At 40.5% G+C, this 22,006-nt stretch overlaps 1 protein-coding gene across 1 annotated transcript in view; it reads left to right on the plus strand.

Annotated features, from left to right (window-relative positions):
- Sorcs3 (sortilin-related VPS10 domain containing receptor 3) overlaps positions 1-16,028 on the plus strand; it is a 618,610-nt gene extending 602,582 nt beyond the window's left edge. The window contains 6 exon segments of the mRNA NM_001106367.3: positions 439-551; positions 4,446-4,577; positions 6,247-6,346; positions 7,333-7,438; positions 13,306-13,466; positions 14,086-16,028. Of these exon segments, the coding sequence (NP_001099837.2) occupies positions 439-551; positions 4,446-4,577; positions 6,247-6,346; positions 7,333-7,438; positions 13,306-13,466; positions 14,086-14,150 (677 nt within the window). The 3' untranslated portion in view covers positions 14,151-16,028.
- Positions 16,029-22,006: the final 5,978 nt, after the last annotated feature.

The following is a 22,006-nucleotide window of genomic DNA, read 5'->3' on the forward strand; positions in this document are numbered from 1 at the left end:
TATTACCTTATATCCCTGGAGAAAATGTTTAACCTACTTTCCTCTCCTGTGAGGATTTTTATAGCATAATCAACAATGGAACTGAAGAACAGAGAGGTGAAAAGCTTCCATTCCAGCCAAGCCCTCAGTGTTAAGTTTCAGGTTGGCTTTGAGACATCTACAGAAGGGAGTTCCGATCTCTGGGTTTTTTTCTTGATTCCATTTTAGCCAATATTCTTTATAGAAGTTAGCAATGTGAGGAAGAGCACAAATCTACTCCTAGTGGGAAATTCTGTTCTTTTCAGAAGCCCTCCCCCAAAAAAGACTAAAAATAAGGAACTATATCCAGAGCTCATGAAGAGAACTGATTCCTGATGTACATGGCCATGCACCCAGAGCCCATCAAACCCTCTCTTATCCCAGTCCACTAGCTTCACCTGCCATTCTGTCTCCTTGCAGAATACTTCCAGTCACAGCTCTTATCATTCTCTCCAAATCTGGATTACCACAATCCTGATATCCCTGAGTGGAGGCAAGACATTGGCAACGTCATCAAGCGAGCTCTGATTAAAGTAAGTTGGCTGGACTTTGGATTGCTTACTTTTGAGCTAAGAAAAGTAGATGGCAGTACCACAAATTGAAGCTGCTATTCTACAAACATGTCGAGATTATTTCTCCATTTGGAAAAAGAAAGGAAGAACAAGAAAAACTAGAGAAGAGAAGGAGAGAAAAGAGGAGAAACAAGACAGAAAAGCTGAGAACAGAAGAGTGGCTAATCTTGTGTTTAAAGGTGGAAATTTGCTCAGTATGGTTCCAAGTATGTCTGAGACAGGGTCTTGAATTTAATGAAAAATAGATAAACCATTTGGCGAATATACACTAACTATATGCATTTTTGTACCCTTTGCTTATGATTAGAGCCTTCATAAATAGATATTTAACTTCACTAGACTACCGCTGACCACACATGACACCCAGAGGGCTAGGAAACAGCAATTCTCCAACGAAATACACCTGTAGATTTGAGCCAAGTTCATATTCTCTTTGGGAAAAATAAAACATTTGTTAAGCATTCTCATAGCTATATACTAGAATTTTGAGATAAATGAAACAGTCCATTTGTGTGGAGAAGTAAGTCTAATGTACAATTAGTTCTATAGCGGAGACATAAGCAGCATCTCCAAAAGGCACTGAGGACTGTCTAACTCCCCTGTTCTAGGGATTATGAAGTTGACACAGATGTGCAATTCAATTGATACTTCATGATAATTGGAATAGTTCTGGAGGAGATATTTGAACATATTTTAACAGATATACATCAGTTAACAGTGAAGATATGGTGTCTTTAAGATAGAATGAACAGTCCATGCAAAGCGGTTTCTTCTGGAAGAGCTCATTATATTGCAGAAATGACATAAAGTTTGATGTGGTCAGTCTCTACCTGACAGGAGAACAAAATGGGCAATGGTTGACTAGAGTGATTGTCCTAATATGAAGATTCTGAAGAGTTAAGTTGTAGGCAACAGAGTATGGCCATCCGAGAAAGGTATGGTGTCTTCTTTACAAAAGAAAATACTGTCAGTAGATAGATTTTTCCAGGTACCTATTGTGGTGACAATGCGAAAGGAAAACTGCCAGGGTAGGAAGGGCAGAGTATGGGGATGATTTCAAAACAAATGGAAAGGTAGTGTTGACCAGGAACAAGAAAAATCTCAAGGACAAAGAATTCAAAGTCTCATTAAGAAAATGAATAAAAAATAAGAGGGACATATTGGTGAGAGGCAAAAAAAAAAAAAAACCTCTGCAATTCACACAATATGTAGGAGGTGCCCTCCCCATTAACTACTTGAGCATTATATGGAAAAAATGTACTTGGAAGCCATATGAGTTTGGAGGATATGAGCAATGACTGCGTGAACATGAGCAGTTGGAAATGTAGATCTGTAGAGGTTCAGGCTAGGAGAAGAGATATCAGAACCAATGGTTTGGAACTCTTTAGTCTTGCTTTGGAGGAAAGTGGGGGTGGGGAATCAAGATTGCTGAAATGTTTGAAAGCATAGGGAAGAGAGACACAGGGAAAGATATGGAGAAGGAGCTGACAGAAAGGAAGCAGAATAAGTAGTGAGGAGAACAGAGGGGAATTTCTATAGGCATTATTTCAAGGGACCTTCAGAATTTTATAAAGGAATTTTTATAAAAGGAGATGTGAATAACATAGCTGCGTAATGCTTCTTTATTCTGTTTGGGCTACTTGGACTTATAAATGACAAACATTTATCTCTTGAGAGTCTACATGTTTTGAAAGTTGAAGATCAAGGCATTGGCAAGAGTGTTATTCACGGATGACATTTGCTCACTTTGTGTTCACATAATGGGACAAGAGCAACGTGGCTATATCTGACTACTTTAATAAAGACATTGACCTTGTTCATGAGTATCCTACCCTCCTGTCCTAATCACCTTTCCCAAACCCTTCCTTCTTATACCATCACACTGGTTATGAGGCTTAAAACAAAAACTAGAAGGGGAGACCAAGTATTTAGACCATAGCCTTTACACTTACTATATCGTCCAGGGGTCATGCTCCACGTGCTTGAAGCTACTAAAACCTTAACAGCTTTTGAAGGAACCTTTGGGAGACTTCATAGCAGGATGTGCACAGACCTTAAACCTTCAAGTAGCCCTTAAGATGGCTTTAAATGAATGTGGAAGCATGGCTTTTGAGGTCCCACTATGATCTCTGAGAGACCCTGATGTAACTATTCTTGAATTGAGAATCACAGCAGCCAAGGCACTGATGGGTTCACCCCTTTTTCCATTGGGTAATCCTCAGCACAGTGCAGTCTTCTCTGATTTATGCACAAGGACTCAGAGAGTTCCAGATACTTGGTGGTCATGCTTCCCTGCTGGGTACTGAGACATCTGGGACTACAAGACAATGCCTTAATGGCTGGTAGATTTGTTAGACTTGATTGCTTTTTCTGACTTTTTTCCTGGCTCTCTTTTGGTTTTTATAACATCCCTGAGAGTTAGCTCCCATCATTAAGCCAAGTTCTACATGGGAATCAGAGCTGAGCAAATAGGAAACAATCTACCCTCCTGTCTCTATTCAATTCAGAAAGCATTCATTGATTCGTTGAGTTTCTACCATGCCAAGAAACTTGGAAAGAGTAAAGTATCTTCAAAGGTTTTCAGGAATGCCTAGGAAAGCCCACAGCCAGAACTTTTCAGAAAACCCTTCAGAAGCTTTAGAACCTTTTAGATGCAGTTGTAGAAAACAGTGGAGATGACCTGTATCCCTGGAGAGGGAGGCCAGGGTGATTTGAATAATCTGGAGAAGATTACTGTAGGCAGATGGTCACATGAGTCTCCTGGGAGAGAGGTGATATTTCAGTTGAATCACACATTCTCCGGCATATTTTTATTGAGGGAACAGGAAGTGATGGAGGACCATCAATACACACTGCGCAGAATAATCCATGGGAAAGTCCAGTTTGCTCTCAGCCAACCTCTCAGTCAGAAGTTCGCCTCTTTTAAGTTTTCAATCAAAGAAATCAGTATAATCATACACTTGAGAATAGAAAAATTGACTCATAGTCTTATTTTAACATTTAGCATTTTAATTTTCTATAATTTTAAATTTCTATACACTTGTAACCAAGTAAATTGTGTAAAAGGAGATGAGTATGCAACCATGCTAAGTGTCATGTGACCCCATAGTGTTCAACATCACCTTCAAACTGCGAACATGGCCTTCCACATTATTTTTTGAATGTTTAATATTTCCATTTATTTCCTGTACTATGTACTATTGTGTTTCTTCCTATGTATGGTTTTTCAAACATTTTGAACCATTTCTTTAGGACAAAACACACTACAATTGCTGACTGAGGAATATGAATAATTTTATAGCCTGAATGAGATTCCTTTGGAAAGCAAATTGATGATGGGTATCAATTCCTTTTCATGTTGCCAGCCCCAGTGAGTGGCTCCCCTTCCACTGCAGCCACACCAATAATACTCTTCAACTTAAACTATTCCTATTTTAACTGGAGAAAACAAGTGCTCTTCTGCTGTTATTTTGAATTTGCTTCTCCCTACATTTGTTTATAACAGTTTGCTCCTCATTTGGAGCTGGTATATTTAAGTTTGAGCCACTGTTCTTGTTCTCTCAATGAAAAAAAATGTAGAAAATACGAGAGGAACTTATTTCAGAAATCATTTGGTATACCCTCAAAGTTTCAGTAACAATTTCAATGAGAGCAGAAGAGAAGCCAGTGATTCATTACCTGGCAGCTCAGGGGGGAACAGGAGAGATGTCTGGGTACACACTGCAGTCTGGGACTGAAATACTCTGTGTTTAAAGCTCACACGGGCCATACAGCTTTGAATAATACTCTTTTCCTGGCTAATCGTGCAGTTGCATGGCCCCAGAACCCTTATTGTTTGATCTAAATGCTTTGCAGGTGACCAGTGTCCCAGAAGACCAGATCCTTGTGGCCGTGTTCCCAGGTCTCCCCACTTCAGCAGAGCTTTTCATCCTCCCACCTAAGAACTTGACAGAGAGGAGGAAAGGCCACGAAGGGGATCTAGAACAAGTAAGTGACATCTGCCACCATCTGGACTCTGAGTTAATACCCTGCCACCACACCAGACTCCGAGTTCTATGAAGTTGTCTTTAGTCAAAGAGGGAGAAAAGCTTACCAGTTACCAGTGACTTTCCCCCCAACATCTAGGATCTTAAACAATTATCAACGTTATGTAGAATAAATAAAAACAGAATAATGTTGCTGGCCTCTTATTACAGGGGTTGGGAACTCTCTCATGTGTCTTATGAATAGTGTCTGGGTAGCAAGGAGACAGAGAAGGGGAAAGAAGGAGAGATGGAGGGTAAAAGGGACAGACATAAACACAGATGGAGGCAGAAAACAAAGACAGAGGCAGGCAGAGGTACGCATGCTTGGATTTCTCTGTCTATGGAAATGAGAGCTTTTTGTCTTTAAACTACATGGGCCTTAGAGATGGTGATCAATTTAACTATAGTTTCTGGAGAGTAAACAAACTGCTTTTGGATACATTTCTTCAGAGAGAGGGGGATTGCCTCATTTTGCTTGGACAAAAGGAGCAGTATTTCCAAAATGGGGTGGAACTGACAGTCATTGTTACTTGGACACATGGTTGACGTGATCTGCACATAGTTCTGGAAGCAAATGGCGCCCTAGTCTGCAGCCTCTCTCTATCAAGTCTGCTTCCGCTGGGCTATCTCTGGCTATGCACTCTGTCACCCTCTCCTATCATCTTGTGACGCTACATCAGGAGGCGAGGAAATAAGAATGGAGAAAGCTGCAGAAAGTCTGTGTGGTTTAAATGTAGCCGCTTCTGTGTGGAGCCACCATTGCTGGTCCTCACCCAGCCTGGATGACGCCCATCTCTATGTCCATCCACAGTGCTCAGACAGAAGAACTGCTATTGCCCTTTCCTCTGGACTGGAGAGATTCTTTGCAACCCATCTTCTTGGTGTACATATCACTTTCCTTAGACTCCACTATCACAGAACGGCATGTAGCAGCCATGCGCTGCACTTGGAAGCTACATTGACCATGTATTTAGGGAAATAGGTAATTACAGTGATGAATAGCAGCTGTGATATTAAGGTTCACACAACCAGATATGAGTTGGGGACAACAGTCTATGAGCCTCAGCTTTCATGTGGGAATTACAGTGATAAAATCGATGTTATGTGTTATGAGACTTGCTGGGGGAAAGGAAAGAGGAAATTATCCCATAAAAGGAGGCAGTTGCTACTTTGATGTGTGCTTCCCATTGTCTCTGGGTTGGAATATACAAGGGATTGGGCTGGGGCTCCGCATATGCTTTAATCCCTGCGGGTGTCTCTGTACCCAGGATGTTACCTGATCAGATTAAAGAACTAATGATGAGTTGACATTCTTTCATTGAACCCACAACATGCCTCTGGTTATAAAGGCAGGGATAAAAGTGCTCTAAGCTAGAAGTTGAATGAAATACTATGTCTGTTAGAGCGCTCATTCATGGGGAGAATTGGAAAGCTGCTCTTTCTTCTGTGACTTGCCTCTTTCTGTCTCTCTGCTACTGGGTTTCACACAGCTCTGTAGGATGTGAGAACCAAGTTGATGTCCCTATACCATGAATGAACTTGCTTCTTTTTTTTTTTTTTTGACAGTTCAGTCATGAGAGAGCAATATCACTTACCACATCTATCCGTGATCCTTCTCTCTTGTTTTGCAGATTGTAGAGACACTATTTAATGCGCTTAATCAAAACTTGGTACAGTTTGAGCTGAAACCAGGTGTCCAGGTCATTGTTTATGTGACACAGCTGACATTAGGTGAGTGTTTGTTGGGAGTCAGGGAATGTGAGGATGGATGGGCCATTATTTTAAACAGAAAAGAGAAGAGATAATCTCTGAAACCTTCTCCACAGATGCTGCACTAACTAAACTTATACATATATATATACATGACATATATACATGACATGTCATATATATATATATATATATATATAGATATATATATATATAGATATATATGACAACGGCTGAGAGAAGTTAGTCTTGTGTTTCTGAGGGTATTTTGGAAGGCACTGCAGGAGGACTTTCTTACAAGGGGTTTTGCAGTCAAAACCTGCATAATCTTTAGAGGAAAAGTTCTTTGGTTCTTTTTAAAACTCTGACTTTATATTTGAGATGGTTGGGTTTTATGGGCAATACTCGGGCTATTCAAAAGTCTTTGATTTTCTGAATTTTTCTTAGAGGGTTGCTCAGGAACCTTTTAGATTCATTCCTTATCCCGTATGTGAGTTCACATAGCAAAAAGGACCAGTTAGCAGTTGCTGGGTTCTATTCTTACAAAAGGAATAGAAATGGTATGTCCCATTGGGCATTGATGCATAGCCCTGAGAGCCTGGTTGTTCAGTGGGTCTTACTGATCTCGGAATTTTCTGGTAAAGAGTTTCTAAAACTCACCACCTAGGGGATTTGTACCTCCAGAGTGTGGTAGATGGAGAGCCAAACAGTCCAAGGTTGTACCTGTGGCTAATCAAAGGTTGTCAGTGTGCTGCCACATTGGTTAGAAGAGTAAGGAGACAGAGAGCCCTCCTCCCTCAACAAGTCACAAGCACTCGGTTTACACCCTAACCAGCCTTCCTCAGACATAACAGAGGAGAGAAGTTTCCTTGAAGGTTCAGAAGAATTCTTCTCATTACTGAAAGCTTCCCAGGGCATTGAAGTCAGGGCAGACAGTCAGCCTCTGTTCACCGATGCCTCCAGCCTCAGCTCCGGCTTCAGAGTGAGCGTCTTTCCTTCTCTCCTAGCTCCCCTGGTGGACTCTAGCGCCGGGCACAGCAGCTCTGCCATGCTCATGCTCCTCTCGGTGGTTTTTGTCGGCTTGGCTGTGTTTCTGATCTACAAGTTTAAAAGGTATGCGCTACTGTCAGTCGAATTGTATATCAAGTCTAGGATCACCGCAGTTGACCAGTGTTCTTCAACTCAACATCAACAATATAACCTCCATTTTTTTTGAAGCTCTCCTTGGCACTGAAAAAAAAATTCAAGAGTGGCCGAGGATCAAGAAATGAATCAAATATAGAATCAGAGCTGTATTCGCTTTGTAGGCTTAATAGATTAAGAAAATAAGGATTAGTTATATACTCACATGCCTGAATGCATGTGCCTCTTTATCTCGTGGTATAGCTATCTAGTGTCTCTTTGTAGATTTTCATGCTGTGTGATGAGCATGCAGCTCAATCTGTACAGCATTTGTCTAGCATGCTCAAGGACCTGGGTTTAGTCCCCATCACAGTAGAGGAACTAATAACAAAAGTTTGAGATCATTCCCAGCTACAAGTTTGAAGCTACCCTGGGCTACATAACACTATGATTCAATTTACAAAAAGAGAGAGAAAAGAAAAAGGAAATCATTGCACATTATATATTTCTTCTTTTCCTGTTTCTAAAACAGAATTTTCAGGGGAAGAAAGCCCCACATGTTTTCAGAAATTATTTTTGAAACCCCTGCAAATGGTAACATAACAGGAGATTAATAACAAAATGAATGAGGCTGGAATGAACAATTATGCTCTAGTAGTCAAGGTATGTAGAGCCCCAAAGAGGTTTATAGTTGCAAATTATAACCACTGAAGTGAGACGGGGGCAGTTTTATGTCTGACATTTATACCGTTGGGCAACTGTATTTATATCTCCATACCTTCATTTCTTCATCTGTAAAATGTGAAAATATAATCCTATCTCATGGCTTTTGGTGTGTGGATTAAACATATTAATTATGTTTAGCAATTATATAATCATATACTGTAACAGTAATGTGGTAGTTGTAGCTACTACATAGTAAGTAGTCAAGAAAACCTGAGGTATTACCAGAAAGGAATATCTAGTGACCGTGTTATTGTATTCCAGTGATGCCTCTGGGCCATAAACTGACAGGTAGCATAATAGGCTCTCAAAAATTATGATGAAGACACATTCTTTTGGGAAGTCTGAGATAAAAGACCATAATTTATTATTTGAGGTTTTCGTATTACCTTTAATCTTTTTTACAGTCCAGTCGTTATCCTCCTCCCATTCTGCCTTCCTATAGTTCCTCATCCCATTCCTCCTCCCCTGACTCCAAGAGGATGTCCCTACCACCATACTGCTCCACATCCCACCAGACCGCCCCATTCCCTGGGGCCTCAAGTCTCTCAAGAGTTAGGTGCATTTTCTTTCACTGAGGCCAGACCAGGAAGACCTCTGCTATATATGTGTCAGGGGTCTAGGACTAGCTGGTGTATGCTGCCTGGTTGGTGGCTCAGTGTCTGAGAGATCTCAGGGGTCCAGGTTAGTTAAAACAGCTGGTCTTCCTATGAGTCTTCCTCCTCCTCGACTTCTTCCAGCCATTGAGTTTTTAATGCATACCTTATTTTGGGAATGTTCCCAGAATGAGATTATCTTTGTAGATTATAGAGGGAGTTGATGGATGTGAGGTGGCTTTACTCTTCTCTCCCCATTTTTGCTTCTCCAGTAGATATTTCAGTTCCTTAGAAACATCTTATTATTCGATAGAAAGTTGATTGTTAGTCACAAGGGCAAGGATTTCTCAACTTTCTCTCATGCTCACTGGAAGAACAGACTTGGCCTACTTTGCTAGTGGATTTACAAACTTGAATGTGATTCATGTGTTTTTGGGTCAAGGTGGGTCAACCCATCTGCTCCTGGTTGCTTTGAATAGAGGAAAAACCCTTAGGGTATAATTAAAGAGAAAATGTTTAATAGGAAAAAGAAAACACCATTTTATGGATGTACTTATGCAAAACAGAATGTCAGTCATCTAAGTTATTGTTTGTGAGAATTTCTGGGTTGTGATGAACATAAGACGGGAGTGTGAATATCAATTGAGCAAAATGTGTCCTATCTTGTTCTAGCATTCAGTTCCACAGTAGATGGAGGTGAGGGTCAATAGAAATCCTGCAAGAAGCAATTTTTGTTTGTCATACATCTCCAAATCAAAGCAAGACAAGTTGCAGCCTAGAACGTTTCTCTACTTGTACCAAGGTTCCTGAGCCCCTTACCCAGTCAACTTCTTTCTGTAGAAAACTGCAATATTAGAGACGTTCATACATGAGTAATCTTATATAGTGAGATCTCAGAATTAGTCTACTTCGTATTTCTCAATTATCAGCCAGAACTGTTTGTCTCTGACAGTAGATGAGTGCCAGTCAAACTGGATAAACAGCATTAAGCCAAACTTAACCTTTGCTTTCCTAGCCCACGCTCCTGGATGTTTTTCTCCCAAAGCTCCAGGCCTTTTGGCGATACTCTGCTGAATTTTCTTTTATTTCTCTGGCCTTTTCTTTTCTCCCCATCTTCCAGCATCCCAATGGTGGCCGTGTAGAGTATGCCAACTAGCAAATAAGTAAAGGTCAGGCTCTGCTTCCTGTATCCCGCACTCTCCTTTGCCTACTCATTACCATCCAACAGAGTATTCTGTAATAAAGAACATGCATCATAATCTGCACTGACGTTTGCCCCTAGTATGACTTGGAAACTCAGTTTTTAATTTTGATTTAATTGAAAACACAAATAGTTACACCTGGCTAGCAAACACTGTTGAACAGTTCAGACAAGGCAATGGGGTCAGTTTCATTTTTGTTTCTGAATTATTAGCTATACTGTGTATACAAGCACATTTTTCTCTTTATGGCTATGGGCACAAACTAATTTAAATGTCCATTCATTAGGCAAATACATCCTGGGTGCTTACTATGTACTGTGTACTGGAAACCACCCACCAAGGTTAAGAAAGGAGAATGAAGTGGGATCCCTAAAATCCTTCAAATATGTATCACCCCACCCCTCCTATTACATGTGCCTCATAGATAGCAAGTGTTATTTCCAGACACCTTAGCACTATAATTCAAAATGATTGTGAAGTGACTTTTTACTTTCTGAAAAATCCCCAACAAGACTGGCTTTCTGTCATTGGATATCTTTTTCTCTGGTTATTCAAGAAAATGTTAGAGCTCTTCCATTTCTTTCTACCTCATCCTTAAAATAAGGTTTTCATTATAGTTCAAAGTCTTCTTTCCTCATAGCTGGAGCAAACGAGTATAAACTGCACCTGGATTTTGTTTGCCTGCTTGCTATTTTGTGTTTTTTAGATCCATGGGCTTCTCCATCTTCTTCTTCTTATTTAAACCTGTATAGATATGTGTCCCAAGACATGTCCATTGATCTTTTTATAGAAACATAGAGCTCAGACTTGACTGACATATTCAAAAGTTCCACAAGTGGATGCGTTAAACAATGAAAGCAGCTTGACAGCTTTTTCTAATGTTACAAATTGTGATGTCAAAGTCAGTTCCTTCCAGCCATCTATAAGAGGTGAAAACATGCTTATTTTCGGGGATAGAAATAAAGTGAGCAGTTATTGTAAAGCCCAATGAGTGCAAACACTCACAGATGCCTTTAGCAAAGCAGGAGAGGGTAGATAACACATTCTAGCTGTAACTCTGAAGTGTGCAGGTCTATGAACAGGAATGGTTTGACTGTCTCCAGACTTAGTGAATATTAATTTTTTTTCTTTTCTTTTTTTCGGAGCTGGGGACCGAACCCAGGGCCTTGCGCTTGCTAGGCAAGCGCTCTACCACTAAGCTAAATCCCCAACCCCTATTAATTTTACAGTTGAACATAACATGCATAATCAATTATAATTTTCCAATTAGAAGCAATGTAAGTCATTAGTCTATTATACTTGTATTTAGGTAAAAACTCAAAGGCTTAACTCTAATATTTATCATCTATCTACCTATCTATCTATCTATCTATCTATCTATCTGTCTATCTATCTGTCTATCTTCATTTTAACTATCTATTTTTCTCTCTCTTTACTTTTCCCTTTATCCCAGTTTTGCCTCAAATACATTATATTGCTGAGGATGGCTTTGAACTGATTAATCTCATGCATGTATCTCCCCAGGGCTAAAATTTACTGGTTTGCACCTCATAGCCAGTTTATGTGATGCTGGGGATTGAGCCCAGAGCTTTATGAATGCCGTGAAGGCACCTCTGTCAACTGAGTTGATACTACAAACACTGAATCTTCCATTTTGAACATTAATAGATTGTGTGGGTTTCTATCTCAAAGGTATAATAAGTTGGGTTACACTGATAATGGCCAATAGGAAACATGAGGATACACATTTTCATGTGATGTGTGGAAAGAAAAAAGATATGGAAATTGAACACAGAGGACAGATAGAGACAAGTGTGTGTTCAAAACTTGTTTTCAGAATTTTCTTTAAGGAAGAAAATAAAAATGTGGAAACCATAATGATTGAAACTAGGACAATTGAGAGCTGCACTTTAGGAATTCATGGAATATGCTGGGTTGGATTAGATATTAGACAGCATTGGCTTTCTATCATTTTTGAAATTTAGTTCAATGTCCCTACCATTCAATGAAGTAAGAAAAATATTCTCTGGCTACGATGTGACAATGTACAAATTCAGTCTTCATATTGTAATCCAGTCTAGAAGAATAGACTGAGCACAGGGCTAAAACATTGTATTCATTCCCTCAGCTGATGCCTGAGAAATGCAAATGGGCTAACTGTATCTCTGTGAGCATAGAACACTCGGACTTTGCTGGTCTAAAGCATTGAGTCTAGGGAGAATAACACACAAGTCAATAAACATTGACTGCGATATCACCCTAAGCCTATCCCTTCCTGGGTTTGAAGACATTGTCTTACAGTAACACATTAAACCAGGCGAGATCATGGATCAGGGGAGCCTTCAAAAGTGACATATAAGCCAAAGTTTGAAGGGCAATGATGAACTATCACCATGAAAACCATAGGTGCTTTACAAAGACAGAGGGAACCATTGGTTCATCGAAAGGCCCTAGGGGAAGTCTTTTTTATAGATTCTCACAGACCAACATTTGAATTGATAGGCCCACAGTGGCACTTGTAGCAGACTCTCTTGAGAACTTGGAAGAACAAAAATCCCAAACCCATTCAGTTTGTACGTGTGAAGTCACAACTCACATTTTACTGAAGACTGTGGTTGAAAGGTGTCCACACAAGCAGATGGGAACACTAGATTTCAGTCATGGGGAGGAGCCTGCTGAGACTGAGTTTGTCAGGAGATCATGGAGTCAAGGTGGAGGGAAACGCCAGGCTCTGTAAGATTTAGTATGAACTTGCCTTCTTCCAACTCTAAGTTGTCTGTTTGATGTCTTCAGATCTACTCCTTTTATGTCTTTCAGGGAAGTTATTTTGCCTCTTCTAACCCTTCCCTTTATACACTTTCCGTCCTACAGTGAAGCTACTGTTATTCACATTGAGCAGAGAAGGAAACTATCAAAATATTTCATATATTTGTATCTAAGTTTGTTACTCTAAAAAGGTGTAACAATGGCTGTAAGTGTGTTATTTTGGGTAGTCCATAAAACACGGCCATAGGAATCAATTGTACACATGCCAGCTTACGGGAAGATTGTACAATCATACATCCCTCAAAGTCCAGCTACTTAAAAAAATGTAATAACAGGTAAATATTTTCAGAGTTTACTGGTTAACTGATCATGGGTGACATCTTACCTGGGCATCTAAGTTGCTGGCTGGCCTGTATCCTTGGGCTCAGTACCTTGTGTGGTCAGGATTTACCCTTTCATTGCCTGTTCCTGTTAATACCTTTGCTTCCCCTCCTCACCCCCCAGAACATCCTGTTGGCTATATCAGGCATGCTCTTTTATCTCACTCTGGTTTTGTTCCTACCTGATGTAGGAAAATCCCCTGGATTAACATCTACGCCCAAGTCCAACATGATAAGGAACAGGAGATGATTGGGTCAGTGAGCCAAAGTGAAAATGCCCCCAAAATCACACTCAGTGACTTCACCGAGCCCGAGGAGCTGATGGACAAGGAGCTGGACACACGGGTCATAGGTATGTGTGCCTGGGCTACAATGCTCATTCTTCTGTGGGCTACAACGCTCAGTCTTCTGTCATTAGCTGGCATTGTGTATGACCCCAGACAGTCCTGGTCTTCAAGACTGGGGGACAATAACTGGCAACAGTGACATACTCTTATTTTAAAATTCATTTCCACCTCCACATGAAATTGACAGAAAAATATATATACATATATATATATACATATATATCTTTTTCATTAGAATTTAATAAAGATTAGAAATACAGGTGGCCCAGTGGAGGATGAAGTCAATTATCCTCTGCTATTGGGAGTTTTTCTTTTTTTTTAAAGCCCATAAACCCAAAAGAATACAGAATGTAGTAGGGGCAACCTTTACTTGGCCAATCTGTTAACTTTGTGAATGCTCAGCACCACACGTTACTCAACTATAAAATGGAATAATAGTAGCAGGATTCTGTCTGTCTGTCATATGCTGTCTGGAATTCTGTTCTGAAATTGTTCCCTTCATTAAATGGTGCTGTTAATTAGCACAGTGCCTGCTCCGTATCAAGGTTTGCTCCATGCTAGCTATTGTCGTAAGGATCAGGACAGAATAGAAGGAATGACTGTGTCTTTTCTTCTCTTCCGCAGGAAGCATTGCTACCATCGCGAGCAGTGAGAGCACAAAGGAGATCCCCAACTGTACTAGTGTTTAACAAAGAAGCCACGTGGGCCATCACCTTCCTGACTTTTTATTTTTGATGACTACTATTACTATTATTATGGAAAAATGAAAATGTCTTTTTTTTTACCTTTTGTTTACCAAGGGTCCCTTCATAATTAGTGGGCAGATGCTTAGCTTTGGGAAGCAAAAAAACAAAAACAAAAAAAACAAAAAACAAAAAAAGGCATTCTTAGTTGATCATAATGGGATGAAGGAATATATGGTTATATTTGTGTTAAGAATGCATCTTCCCACAGGTTTCTTGCTTTACTCTGCTGTCAGTAGAACGAAGTTTTTCTCATGTCATTCTGTCTCTTTTAAGTTGGGTTTTTGTTAACTTCACCTTCCTCTACCCCTCTCATGCTCCACACTCACGTACACATACAACGTAGACCATTCCCCAGTTCAACTGCAGGACGTAGGTTGAGGGGGAGTGGACATAGCTGCCAAAGGCACGCACACCTTTTCGAAAGAGGCCCTGCCTCGTGCATGTCAAAACTGAGGCTAAAGATGGTGTATTGTATATAACAACAATGTAAATAGCTTTTTATTTCCTAAGAAATAATTTAATGTTTAGTAAAAAAGAAAACAGAAAAAAAGAAAGATGTGTGTGTTGGCTTCTGCACTCACCTTCAGAGATGACCACCCCCCAGCCTGCCTGGTGTGTTGGATTCTGGGTAGTCTCCAGCTGTCTGTCACACTCAACTCTTGTGTCTCAGTCCACACCATAGCTGGTTTCTGCTTATGTATATAAAGGGAGTGGGGGAGGGCTTCTTCAGGACAATTGACAAAGGAAAGACTTCAGTGACACTCAAGAAAACAGGGGTTGTTTTTCTTCCTAGGAAAACATGGAGGAAGCCACAAAGACTAGTAGAGACTTCAAACTGAAACTCATTTGGGGAGATAAGACTTTCTCTCAAGAAAGAAAATAAAAGGGCGGGTATTCATCAGCCTGAGAAAGCAGTCCTCTCTAAAGGAGCAACAAGGAATCTAAAGATGCTCGCACTCTGTTTTCTAATTGGATTTTGTGGATATGTGCATTGCCCATAATGAGCCGCCCAGCTGTTCTGAGCTCAGAACCGTCTTTGGGCATTACATGAGGTCCAGTGAACATCGACTGGCATTACGAGAATCAGAGTGGCTGGAAAGGGAGGTCCATTTGTGGAATCCTGAGTTTGTGAAAACCCTGTAGGCCAAACAGAGGTCTAGTCTTTAATGATATTAGTCAGAATGATTTTAGCAAAGCTGTGCTATTTGCTTGTCAGGTGTACACAACTTCCTTAAAGTCAGATGTCAGCCTTCAGTTCCCTTAAGGTAGTTCTCTCGCCTCTGGGGTGAATGGCTTTCAAAGCCTGTACTTGCTTTCTTAGCACCCCAGCCCCCTCACCTGTTTAACATGCCAACTCTTTTCCGTAGGCTCACTTCACACCATGCTGCAAGCATCCGTTTCATTTTCAGGCTCTGCCTGTGCACACGTGTTTCAAAGAATGCTATACTGTATATATATATATGAAAAGAAAGGCCACATTTTGTACCCGTCAACCTTCATGAGATGCTGTTCATAGTCCTCTTTGTGAGATACAGGGAGAATGTGATGGAGAAATCTAGCTGGTTACACCACAGATCAGTATTAGAAGGGTTTCTAAAGATCCCTCTTTTTCATTTCAAAGGTTAAATGGAGCAGACAATTGCGATATGTGTACTAAACACTGGGATACAGTGCATGAGTCATATCTATCTATATATATATACAGTATATGTACATATACTGTTCTTGGTTTTATTGTTCCATTTGAATATTTCTACTGTAAAAAAAAGACAGTGGTTTTGAAATTGTTGAAAATAAATGTATTTTTGTACATCAAAGCTATATACTTGCCGGAGAATTCTCTCTTTTAGTGTTTTTATTTTTTACATTCTGTATCCATAAGACATGGATGCAATAATATTACATAGCTACCCCGCCCCACACCTCCAAAAGGAAAGGTTTATTGGAATACATATGTATCTTCTGTTTATGGGTCTTTGGATAGATTGCGGTTTGGTGAGCTCAGGGCTTACTGGCTACGTTGGAATTCCTCTAAAGCTGGTTTCAGGTGTTTTGAGTCTTCTCTATAAGAAAATTGTAGAATTTCACATGGGACATGCTGAAACCTAGTGTGGCTGTTTAGCCATTTTTGTCTGTTTACTTTTGCTCACCCTGCCATGTCTAACATCAAGGCCCAAGGAAATATCCTCTTCCTCCTGTGGTGGTGGTCACTACTAGATCACACAGAGCAAGCTGTGGATAGCTATTGCCAGCACAGGGAGGGGATGAACAACTTAGAGTAACAGTGATTTGCTAGCTATGTTTATTTTCTGTAGCCCTAGTGGAGCTTCTGCTAAAGGATCTCTTTAAATCAGAGTCCAGGTTTGTTACTCAAATTTGAATGGCCAGGTCTTTGGGCATGAATATGAGTAAGCACACTGACTTTGAATACCAGTGTCCAGTGAGTGGTGGATCTGGAGCTGCCACTCAGGTGTTATAGATATTACTTAGTTACTCTTCTGTTGCTGTGAAGAGACACTGAAAATGGCAACTTATAAAAGAAATGACTTAATTTGGGAGCGTATGGTTCTATGACCCTCAAGGCAGGGAGGATGGTAGCGAGCACGACAGCATGCAGGTAGGCAGGCAAGCATGGTGCTGTAGCAGGAACTAAGATCTTACCTCTGATGAACACGCATAAGGCAGATAGAGAAAGCTTACCTTCTGGTCCATAGTCATAGGGGAGAGAGGTAGAGATGGCAAGGAATGGAGTTGGCTTGTGAAAATTCGAAGCCACACTTCCTCTGACCAGGCCACGCCTCCTTATCCTTCCCAAATAGTTCTACGAAGTAGTGACCAAGCATTCAAATATGAACCTGTGGAGGAGTTTACCATTTAAACCACAAGAAAATGTGAGCAGAAGGAATGACAACAGAAGGGAGAACTAGGTCCCTCCTTCGATCCATTCCTTTCTGATAGCAGTTCGGAGTGTAACATCAACTTTAATTTTATTCTTTTGTCTTTAGATGGGTAGGCGATTCTCTCCTTCCATTGGGTTCTTAGGCTTACATTAACGAATGTAAGTGGTATGTTTATATCTCTTTATTAAGTAAAATATCTCACATATTTCTGAGGGTCTCAGAAACCTCAGAAACCAGGAAGGTTTGGCCAATAATTTAGTTCATGTTTTGAAAACTAATGAACTATTCTGGAATTGTATTTGAAGACAAGGGATTAGGTAAATCTGGTTTCCTTTGATGTCATTGTATTTAGAAATTATGCATAATTTCTCACTTTACTTTTCTTGAGTCATAACCATCTTTGCATCCCTTTTGTTCAGTCAGAGGATTGAACCTATAGTCTTACACATGCTGACCCAGTGTTTCCTCACCAATCTACATGCTCAGGGATACAAGTTGTGAAGTTAGTTTCTTTCCTTCATCAAAGATGAAGAGTATTTTCTAGGGATCTCCAAGAAGCAATGGGCTTTTTAGCCTATCAGTTTACAACTAAAAGTAGCTATTCTTCTTCAATGAATGTTAACTGTAGAGCTTCTCAAATAGGGTAAAGTATCTAAAACCCCGTGTCACCTGAAAGGTGTTGCCTCCCATGGGAACTGAGTTTTCCTGTTTATGCCTATGTTAATGAAGCTGCTCCGCCAGATTAACAGAGAACCAAATAAAATAAAAACAGTAGAGTGTTTGAGTCAGTCAAGACTTTTGATCCAAGCCCTGCCTAAGAATAGAGACTCTAGAATCATCACCAGCATGTGTCTTTCAGATTTCTCAGTAGTAGACTGAGGGTCAGGCAGAGGGTAGAAAGTATGGTTGGTGTTAGCTGTTTCTGTGCAGGATTCTCCATTCTGAAGGATATCTTTGCATTAGAGTTATGTTCTCTAAGGCTATTCTAGATGCCACAGCTAAGTCTGTAGAAAGGCTGAGATGCAAGGGCCCAGCTGTCAACACCATCAGCAGACTCTCTCGGGGTTCTCCTATATTCTGAAATCTGTGAATCACAGCTTTCTCTGACTCTGAAATAGCTCAGAGACAGGGGATGGGTAGAAGTCCTACCTTCTGCCTCCTGATACATGTTAATTTACAGATGTGAGGATAGCTTCCAGGTTTGTCCTTTCCCTTTTGAGCAAAAACTGAAATATTGAAAGTTGTCCAATTTTTTTTAGTTAAAACCATTGCAAATTAATGTATCAGTGGATTATTCTATACAAAGAACTTTGAGCCACAAGTTGGGGGATTTCTGACTCTCAGCAGCTCATTTCAAACTATAAGAAACTATAAGTTCCTTATATAATATATATAGAACATACATTTATATGTATACATATATACATGCAAACACATACACACACACACACAGAGTTTATGGTCTAGTTATTGATGTATGGCATGTATGGCTTTTCAGGAACGTAATGGTTCCATTTCCAGTTTCCATTGTGTTTCAAGCTCATAGGTGTGGACATGGTAGAAGAACCAGCACTGTAAGGGGTTAAATGAGATTCAGTGAGGAATGTGGCTCTCCTAATTTTACACATAAGATCACAGCAAACCTAAAGCCCATGTCTCTTATAAAACTGCAAAGTTAAAACTACTGCCACACCTTTTGAAAGTTACAAAACTTCTGCCAGGTATCACCAGACGGCCTGGTTGAATGCCAATATGGTTTCCATATTTACAGTGTTCAGAGGGATTCGAACACAAGTCCCTATGTGTGTTCATTATGTAGCAGCTCCTAGCACCCCTGTTCTGTTGCCTCGTTAACACAGTTACATGGCAGCCCATGGCCAGATGCCTTTGCTTCTCCCCACTAAACTTAAGTAAGCTGCTCAACAAGCTGTCTGCCCTAAGTCTCATATGCTTGCTACTCACCTATTAAAGAGATTAGCCCTATTCATAGGGAAAACAGCCAAAGAGATATCATAGAATAGGTATGGTACATCCTGACACAAACCAGATCCTGCCAAGTGTTCCTGTCTGTTTTCACAGCACTGCAAAGGTGTCCAACCATGACTTCTCAAATATCTTTTGTATCTTGAAGCCCCTTAACTTCCCTCACCTACTCTTTTTGTCGGAGAAGCAGGGTGTTTTTAAAAACTCAGTGTTTTCGATCCATGCATCGTGAACACATAAAATCATTTTACAAAAGCAATGAAGTATTGCATACAAAACAACAAAAACAACAACAACAACAACAACAACAACAGAACAAACAAAAAATCCAAGCAGCAACAACAAAAACAGAAGAAAAGAAAACCTCAGAGTCAAATTCCAATTTTTATGGAAACTAAATGTCTCAGTAGAACTTAGAGCTACTACCTTCCAATTATCTGAGTCCCTTTAGAGCAAATTGACAAATATGGTCCTATTTTCCAATTTTTCCTCTTCTTTTATTGCATATTTTCTTTATTTACATTTCAAGTGTTATCCCTTCCCTGGTTTCCCCTCCAGAAAGCCCCTATACCACCCCCTCTCCCCCTGCTTCTGTAAGGGAGATCCCCCACCCACTCCATCCTGCCTCCCCACCCTGGCATTCCCCTACACTGGGACATCGAGCCTTCACAGGACCAAGCGCCTCTCCTTCCATTGATATCCTACAAGGCCATCCTCTGTGACATATGCAGCTAGAGCCATGGGTCCCTCCATGTATACTCTTTGGTTGGTGGTTTAGTCCCTGGGAGCTCTGGATAGTATGGTTGGTTGATGTTGTTGTTCTTTCTAGAGGTTGCAAACCCTTTCACCTCCTTCAGTCCTTTCTCTAACTCTGCCTTTGGGGATCCCATGCTCAGTCCAATGCTTGACTGCAAGCATAGCATCTGCCTTATATTTGTCAGGCTCTGGCAGAGCCTCTCAGGAGACAGCTATATCAGGCTCCTGTCAGCAAGCACTTCTTGGCATCCCCAATAATGTCTGGGTTTGGTGTCTGTATATGGGATGCATTCCCAGATGGGGCAGTCTCTGGATGACCTTTCCTTCAGTCTCTGTTCTATACTCTGTCTCTGTATTTCCTCCTGGCAGTACTTTCCCCCCTTTTAGGAAGGACTAACGCATCCACACTTTAGTCTTCCTTCTTCTTGAGGTCCATACAGTCTGTGAATTGTATCTTGGGTATTTTGAGCTTTGGGGCTAAAATCCACTTATCCGTGAGTGCATACCCTGTGTGTTCTTTTGTGACTTGGTCACCTCACTCAGGATGACATGGACAGAAGCAAAGTTGTTCTTTACTTCCCAGCTAGGAGTGGCATGATTCCATCCACCCCTCCATCGTGGAGTCCCAAAATGATTGACAAAAATGTTATTGTTAATTTTAATGTGTCTTAAACAGTGTAATGACTGGGCACTTCCTATCTTACCATGGCTAACATACTTTTCCTGTCAATATTCCTGACTTATCACATTGATAATATTGCTCTTCCTATGGGGTTGCAAACCCCTTCGGCTCCTTCAGTTCTTTCTCTAACTCCTCCACTGGGGACCCCGTTAAAGGCATTTGTTTCATAAGGTTGGTGTGATACAATGTGGATAAGTACATATAAATAATGAACTTGTTCTGAAAAACGACCCATATTGCTCTGGCTCCTGGTCCATAGCAGTTTAAAAAATTATCTAACTAGCTTCTCAGTTGGACTGTATCACAAGGAGGACTATCAGAATTCTCTAAAGAAACATTACGGAATATCTATCAAAATAATGAACAGAATATTGTTTAAGTTATGTGATCACACATTCATCCCCAAAGTCACTTCTTCGATTGCTCTCTCCCCTAATATAATTGATTTTACTTTGCCACATGGAAGGGCTGGGGATGGGCATTCTTTCAGGGAGAGCAGAAATGCATAGCAGACAAAAAGCTCAAAGGCTCCCAGATCCTGAAATATGCTTACTCTTACCTTATGGGTACGTCATAGTCAGTCATATCAGTGGGACGAGACCAACGTGATGTCTTGCTCAGGCTCGGGTCTTTATAATAAAGCTTGCTTCTTGTAATTTCCTTTTCATGCAATGCTCTGAGACATTAAACAATAGCCTCAAGGGCTGTGGTTACTGCTATATGTTCCCTCCTCACAAACTTTGAGGAAAAAAAGTACAATAAAATAATAACGTGTGAGAATGCACTATTTTTAGAGCCCAGAATGCAGATCAAGTGATTGTAGAGTACCAGTGTTCATTTAGCCATTGCTTAGGAAGCGTTGATCCAGTCTGTGCATAGGAAATGAAAAGTCTTTTGAAAATGCCACCAAGAAACAAAGCAATAGATAATGACAGTCTTACATGCATCTGTCATTGCTGCTTAGTCTCTGGGAAGCAATGATATTTCTAGCTATAAGAGATTAACCACATGATTTGCTTTCCATAAAGCTTGGGAAAGAGACCTCTAAAGCTATGTCACCTGTGTCCAGAGTGTCCCATGTTCCACGAAAAAGACCTGAATTCCCGTCTTTTGTACCTCTCCCAAGCTATTCTTAAGATGTGGTCTCTTGGTCATCATATCACCTTCAAATGATTGCAGCTGCAGTGACCAGGAACTGGCTGGTGCTCAACTGTGGTGGGTGAGAGGAGAAAAAGGAGCCATGTCCGAAGTTCTCTCATTTGGTTTCTGGGCAGAATTACCTGAGAAGCACATCATTGTCTTCATGAACAATGTACCTGTTTCCTGGAGTGCCAGAATGATGTTCTCATCCTATCCTTCTAAAATAGTATGGTTCAATTAGAAGATTGCTGGGTTTCTTCTATTGGCAGCTGGAACTTTTCAAAGAAGGGGTTCTGAGAAATCAAGTTAATCTTTGTCAATTAGAAAACTCTACTTGA

This window comes from Rattus norvegicus, chromosome 1 (assembly GCF_021556685.1).
Source record: "Rattus norvegicus strain SHRSP/BbbUtx chromosome 1, alternate assembly SHRSP_T2T, whole genome shotgun sequence".
Classification (NCBI taxonomy): domain Eukaryota; kingdom Metazoa; phylum Chordata; class Mammalia; order Rodentia; family Muridae; genus Rattus; species Rattus norvegicus.